The sequence below is a fragment of the Helianthus annuus genome, chromosome 13, assembly GCF_002127325.2.
Source record: "Helianthus annuus cultivar XRQ/B chromosome 13, HanXRQr2.0-SUNRISE, whole genome shotgun sequence".
NCBI lineage: Eukaryota > Viridiplantae > Streptophyta > Magnoliopsida > Asterales > Asteraceae > Helianthus > Helianthus annuus.
In genome coordinates this window covers 134,982,730-134,990,313 of record NC_035445.2, presented here as the reverse complement: position 1 = coordinate 134,990,313, position 7,584 = coordinate 134,982,730, and the positions used below count along the sequence as shown (strand labels likewise).

At 37.8% G+C, this 7,584-nt stretch overlaps 1 protein-coding gene across 1 annotated transcript; it reads left to right on the top strand.

The window, feature by feature from the left end:
• The first annotated feature begins 718 nt into the window (after window positions 1-718).
• LOC110901758 lies at window positions 719-4,225 on the top strand. Its single transcript, XM_035982369.1, has 4 exons — window positions 719-866; window positions 2,248-2,421; window positions 2,569-3,281; window positions 3,362-4,225. Exons 1-4 carry the CDS (start codon window positions 719-721, stop codon window positions 4,223-4,225), a joined length of 1,899 nt encoding a protein of 632 aa, XP_035838262.1.
• Window positions 4,226-7,584: the final 3,359 nt, after the last annotated feature.

Here is a 7,584-nt window from a genome sequence, read left to right as displayed (position 1 = left end):
AAAATGATAACGTTTATAGAAAACACAGCACATATATGAAATTATAGTAGATACCTGAAACTATATACGTGAAAACTCAAAAGTATACACATAATCGTAAATGTAAAGCCGACAGGTATAATACCTTCAAATATATTTTGATGATATATAAATATTAGTAGATACATATAATAACATTCACGTAACTAACACGCCTGTAAAGCACGTCTAATGTATTCGATATCATATATTAAGGGGGAGGAGAATCCAACCCTAAGGTACCCTAGAACCCTCCAATACGGTAGTGTCACCTAACTAGGGATGAGCATTTGGTATTGAGTACCGTTACTAATATCGAATTTTTCGTGCCAATTTTTTTTTGGTATCGATTCGGTACCCACTTTGTGGCATTTTCGGTACCGGTACTTTCGCTACCTGTTAATACTGGTACCGGTTAAATACCGATTTTTATCTTCAAATACCGGTCCCGTACCGTACGAACATTTTTGGTACCAGTACCCAATTTTGACGATTTTCGGTACAGTATCAGTACGACGCTTATCCCTACACCTTGCTCTCCCCATTCATTACTCTAAAACACCTTATCTATAAAAATAAATTTTAAAAATAAATTAAGTTTTTAAACACGCAATTGAAATTTAAACTAGCATTGATTAAAGTTAAAACTAATACATAAATAATAAATTAAACATTTAAACAAACAAATCAATTAATATACATGGACTGTAGACTTCAAAAGCTAAAGGATTTGAAGGTGGAGGGTTTAAAAGTTGAGAGTTTGAAGGTTGAGGGTTTGCATGTTGACGGGATGATTGTCGAAGGTTTGAAGGCGGAGGGTTTGCACCACGATGGGATGATTGCCGACGGTATGAACGTCCCGCGGGTTCAATCGGGTACGGATAACCACCCCCATGAAGATCAAATCTGGTAAAATTGATTGAATAGAGATGATGAAATTGTTGAAAAAAAGTTATGGTGAAATGGTTTAAATAGAAATGGCGAAATGGTTTAAAAAGAGATGGTAAAATGGTTTAAATATTGATGATGAAATGGTTTAAATTGATTAATTTTTTTTATTAAGATTAACGGTCAAATGACCGCCGGAAACAAAATTCAACATTCAAAACATCAGTCTCCGTCACCCGTTGAAGGAAACTACCTACAACCTACTACCTGGGACACCGTAGCGGCATAACAGTGTTCCCCGCTGGGTAGTGGGTACCCGATTACAATTCGGGGAACGCACCTGGCACCCTTAGTTTAATTAGAAAATTAGTAAGTCTTATTTTTTTTCTTTGACATGTTGTATGAAAAGGCTAGTAATGTGGAGTCAAAGTTAATAAAAGTCCACAAGGTCAGCCTTTTTGTCTTCTTGAGCAATGAAGCCCGTTTCATGCCTCCATATTTATCGGAATTTTACATACTAAAGTACATACAATATAAATATAAGTACTAATTCTTTATACCGTACTTGCTTGTCTACCGTTGTTGTCATAGATCTCCTTGATCTAACGACCAAGTAAACAAGTAATATTACATCATGGTCCAGCCAGCCTTTTGTAATTCTGTTTGACATCTTCATGTGAGCTGGATTGCATTCCCATTGTTGTACTTGTACTTCATGGTACATTATTCAACTTTTCTAACAGCTTTATATATTAAAATAAGGGAAAATCACCAAATTGGCCACTGCAACGCCGTCTTTGCGAAAATGGCCACCGGACACCCCTTGCCGAGCCGGTTCAAAATCCTGAAACGGCACAGGAGTTTTTTTAACGGCCGTCCACTCCCCGGTTGACACGTGTCCGACAATCCCTGAAACGGCTTGAGAAGGAAGCTGTGAACGACACGTGGCTGTTAATGTGGAAAGATCTTAGCCAAGCCGTTACAACCGGCTCATGTGGAAAGATCTTAGCCATGTTCCTTCAACGAGCCAAGCCACGTTCTTACGAGATAGCCAAGCCGTTTCCGTACGATCTGGCCAAGCCGTTACAGCTGACATCCGAGCCGTTTCCGTGAACTACTTGTGTCGTTTTAGCTGGCTCCAAGCCATTTTAGCTGGCGCCAAGCCGTTACAGAAGGTCCGTGCCGTTTCAACACACTGTTCGAGCCGTTTCAGCTGGCTCAAGCCGTTTCAAACCTTTATATTTAGTGAGTGGCCGTTAAAAATTTTTCCCTATATTTTTTGTATTTGTTTTTTCAACAGATTTGTTTAAAGTTATAAAAACATTTGGCATTTTGTAAAAGAAAGTTTCCAACTTAAAATTATGAAGATTCGTTTAGTTGTATACACTGGCGGAAAGTGGGAAATCGTTAACGGAAAGTTGGAGTATGTTGCTGATGCTGATTCAAGTAGACGTGGTTTAGAAATTGAACCCAACCTTTCAAACACCGCTCTTTTAAGTAAACTGTCAAACATTTGTAGTTCTACAAACATTACGAAGTTATCTTATCGGTTGTCTTCCTTTAGTGATCCCATAGATATAATAAACGATGAAGATCTTGCAATTTTTTATAATTTTGCTATGGAAAATATTTTTGAAATTTATAAATTATATGTGATTGAAGGGTTTGGTGTTGGATCATCTGGTTTTTCAAGTCCAAAAAAATTTTTAGTTCCTGATTTAAATTTCTGTACTGATGAAGAAAATTATGATGTTGTAAACGACTCCCAACCAAATCCTGATAATTCTTTCGAAAATTGTTCGCGATCTTCATCAATTACTTTTGAACCAGGTCACATATTTAATAACAAAGAAGACATGAAACTTGAATTGGGAAAAAAATGTTTGTTAGAACACTTTGAGTTTAAAGTAGATAGATCCTCTAAAACTCGGTACCAGGTGTCATGTTTGGTCGACGGTTGCGGTTGGCGTTTCCGTGCAAGGAGTTTTGGAGATAGTGGGGTGTTTTTTGTTAAGAGTTTTAACGATAAACACACGTGCTCGAAGACGCTAACGTACCCACATGTTCGCCAGGCAAACCCACATGTTGTTGCTCATTATTTAAAAGAACCTTTAAAAGACAGTGGAAGAATATATCGTTGTAATGAAATAGTGAAAGATTTTAGACAGAGATTCCAAGTTGAGATAACCACTAGTCAAGCTTGGCGTGGAAAAAGTCTGGCACTAGAGCTTTTACAAGGATCAAGCAGAGAGTCGTTCGCAGAACTACCACTTTACTGTTACAATCTTGAGCGGGCAAATCCTGGTTCTGTTACACATATCAAGACTGATGACGAGCGTCGGTTTGAGATGGTCTTTGTCGCGATTGGTGCTGCGGTAAGTTATAGCATTATCTGTTTTTATTTTGTTTCGACAAACTACATGTTCTTGACTCTTTTTAAATAATTTTGTTTCAGATTCGTACCTTTATATGCAATTTAAGACCGGTGGTGATCATTGATGCTGCACACCTAAAGGGTGAATTTAAAGGGACGTTATTTTTAGCTGTTGGGATGGATGGAAACAACCAAATTTTACCAATTTCCTACGGAATAGGAAAATCAGAGGATGGTGAATGTTGGACATGGTTTCTGTCAAAGCTTAAAGAATGTATCGGTGAAATACCTGAAATGGCCATAATTTCGGATAGAGCGAATTCTATACATCTGGCTGTTAGAAACGTCTTTCCACATGTTTATCATGGGTTATGCTGTCGTCATTTAATGATGAACCTACGTTTACCCTCTGATAAAAAAAAAGAAAATGAGAAGTTGTGGTGGAAGACATGCAAATCGTACCGATTGTCTGATTTTAACGAGTCATTTAATGCTCTTTGTCTTGCCGTTCCTAGAGTGCGACACACTCTAACAAGTATTGGGTTCGGTAGATGGGCACGGGCGCATTGTCCAGGCAATCGATATCATTATATGACATCTAACAGCGCGGAGTCTATTAACGCTTTATCTAGACACTCGCGTAAAATGCCGGTAACACAACTCTTAGAGTTCTTCCGGCAATCTGTACAAAAGTGGTTTTACGATCGCCGTTTGCAAGGTATACATGAAAAACATTTACTTACACAGTGGGCACAGAAGAAAATTTTTAAAAAAATTGAAGGGTCTAGAACATGGACGGTTGCTGGGATTGAGTTAAACAGTTATTCTGTTGCAGACAGTGGAAAGGGGGGTTTAGTGGACTTTGTTAATGGAACATGTAGTTGCCGAGTTTGGCAGGTTTCTGGTTTACCATGCGGGCATGTTATCGCCGTTACAAAATTTTAGGTGAAACCGACTGCAGTAAGTATTGCTTCCCGTGTTACTCCAACGAAGTCTATAAGAAAACTTATGAAGAAGCGATTTATCCTCTCCCGCATAGATCTGAATGGGAGACTCCAGAAGACCTTATCAATCTTCAACCGCCACATATGACAAAGCGCCAGGCTGGTCGTCCTCGAGAAAACAACCGAATCTTATCCCGCGGGGAAGAACCTACTCCCCTCTATTGTTCCCGATGTAACTCATATGGTCATCATCGGGATGTATGTCGGCAGCCCATGCCGTCAGAAGTTCGTACTCGCAAACACCCAGACAAAGGGAAAGGGAAAGAAACCGATAATCCTGATGATTTTACACAATCTCCTGCTGATTATATGTATCCGTCTTTCAACTTGGGAGACTTTTAATACTTTATTAATTTATTTTGTGAAATTTAATATAACTTGTCGAGTAACTAGTTGCATATTAATATTGAAAATCATTTCATTAAAATATGTTATTAATTTTTTTATATTACATGCATACATAGAACCATTAAACATTAACAGGTGTGAAGCGCCCGGTGTAGAGTTCATCTGCCATGTACCGTCTGTATCTGAAACAAGCATCCTGAAGGTTTCCTTCGGTCCATGTTAAAGAACGATTCCAAATAAGTTTTTCCATTAGCATACATATGATGACTCCTGAATTTCTGCCAACACGATTTGTTTGAGGAGGCCACACGAAATCCCCTACTATTTGCATGGAACGCGTCTCATTTATTCCTGACTGTTGCCAGTACGATATACGTCCGAGAAACCACAAAAATAAAGACTCAAATTCTAGAACAATTTGATGTACTCTTCTGTGTACGCAAAATGAATCTCCGCAATTAATCGTGTCACAATTATTAGCAAAAAAAATTCTTAATTGTAGTGACTTTATATTTATTTTAAAAAGCAACCAATTTTGTTCGTTGTCCGGTATAGGAACGTATACCTGCAAAAAAGTGAGTAATTTTAGGTTCTAAATCAACGGTGTAAATTTAAAAACAAAAATTATTAGCAAAAAAATACTTTCCCAAAAATTATATCAAACACGTACAAGTTCTCATTTAAAAAAAAAAACAACCCTGACATTTACTAATAACCGGAATGGTCTTCCGCTTCAGAATCATACTCTACCCCTTCTTCCATTTCCGCACGATAAGCTTCAAAACGCACTTTATCGTACAGCCTTTCGAAACAAGATTCGTCGTCTGAGTCTGAGTCTTCGTCAGCAGTAACCGCCAAATTTTCTTGTGGAATAATCTGGTCCAAAGGAAGCTGTTGTTCATCGTGATTAGGTAACGGATCAACCGCCTCACACTGAACATAACCCCTAAATGGTGCTTCACGTGTTGGCTGTTGCACCGGGTTTGGGGGGTTACGAGTTTGTGAATTATTTGGTTCGGGGTTATCTGGGGGTGGGTTTGGGTGGTTAATCGGTTGGAAAATGTTGACGTTGATATGAACGTTTACATGAATGTTGATTTCTTGATTTGCCATGAGGTAGAAAAAAGAGGTACAAAAAAAAGGGGATGCAGTTGAGCAGTGAACCAAGATGTGTTTAAATAGGTGTGGAGTAAGAGTGGGAGTCGTGTTCATTTAATAAAAAACGGATATAATAAAATAGAAAAAAAAATTGATAAAGCCTACCGTATCAATTTCCCAGAATGGAGGATATGTTGCTGTAGAACCATCTGCGTATCTGGTTGCATCAATATCTTGTTTATGTAACATGTCGAAGAAATTTGGCGGTAGAACTGTCCAACGAATATCGTTTGACGACAGCGTCCTTGCATTCTCTCGTTCACACATGAGTTTGTTACACCATGCTTGTACGTGCTAAAAAATGATGGTAATTTACTTATTACAAAAATTATGAAACAGATTTTTATTACGAAAAAATTTATTATTAAGGTACCGTTTTTTGAATAAAACCTGCTCCAGTGAATCCAAGCAGTCCCCCCCCCCCACCAATCCTTTCCTAGTGGTGTTAACCCCGTGTAAGAAGAATAGCAACTAGGATTATCCCCTTCGTAGTAAAATTCAAGAACATTTGGAGACCATTGGCGATCCCAAATCTGTTGATTGTTGGAAACGGAAGGAGGAATACTTGTCATTGGTAATGGAGGATGTCACATGTGTAATAAAGGTAGAAGGGACACATATATATATATACATATAAAGACTAGTAGAAAAATATTTAATGTTTTTAAACCAAAAAAATACAATTACATTTCTAATACGGGATCATCATCATCATCACCAAGGTTGTTGTCAGTTGTTGTATCTGGTAACACGGAATCATAAAATAGTAAAGCAAGTTGACGTCGCATACGTTCCGCTGTTTTCTGAGTATCTTTATCATTGTTCAACGGTTTTTTATTTATCAACCTATCAAGAAATATGCAAACCCAAACCCCACAGTCTCCCAAAACTCCGGACTGCTGAGGAGCATCGGTTGCATAAATAACTCGGAAAGGGTAAGTTAACGGTAATGGTCTGTGGGCATTGTAACCATGAATTCGTAGCCAGTGGTCAAACACAAAATTTATATGACACACCACATCCGTTCTTTCCTTTTCGAAAGCATTTAAAAAGCTGAAAGAGCAACAAATTAACACAGTTAGTAACATGTATGTTGGAGTACTAATAAGTTAAATCTGCCTAATACCTGTCGTATATCGTTAGCGTGTAATTGAGAAGATTGAAAACGCCTAAAAACCAATGAGCACCTTCTATATACAACGGTACGTAAACCTATATAATTAGTAAGCAAAATATTAAATTAATTCAATACGAAATACATTTATTCAGTAATTAATAAGTTGTCGTTCAACATTACCTCGTCAACAGTATGTATTGATGGAAAAGGGTCAACCTGCCCAGTAAAGTAACCTTTACAGGTATGGTCGACGGACGTGTACCGAAAATAATTTTGAAAATATGGGGGTAGAATACTCCACCGATCACTTTCATTTCTTGAATGATACATGTGGATCATCCACCCAAATATATGCTGTCAAACATTATAAAGTTAATTACAATAAAATATACAAAAAAATATAAATTAATTTTTTATTACTTACATCATCGCTTAACCAGCCTTCACCGTCCATGCCCAGCAACGACTCCCAAAATTTTGGACCGACAGAATTCCCAACTATTAGGGAAAGATGTTGACTGCCGCAATTTGGATACCACTGCTTGATAAAATCAATTTGTCTATCCTCGTTTCTTGACCTTTTGGCTTTTATATCTTTCAATCTTTTAAAAGCCACATACGGGGATAGCATAGCTGCTGCGGGCTTTACAAGCCTTTCCGATCGTCTCAGTTTGACG

Bases quoted from the DNA above. Each gene is read 5' to 3' on its own strand.
- LOC110901758 (XM_035982369.1), top strand. From the start codon at position 719: ATGGACTGTAGACTTCAAAAGCTAAAGGATTTGAAGGTGGAGGGTTTA. The intron at 867-2,247 runs GTATGAACGTCC...ATTTTGTAAAAG, and splicing joins CGATGGGATGATTGCCGACG to AAAGTTTCCAACTTAAAATT. The intron at 3,282-3,361 runs GTAAGTTATAGC...ATTTTGTTTCAG, and splicing joins TTGTCGCGATTGGTGCTGCG to ATTCGTACCTTTATATGCAA.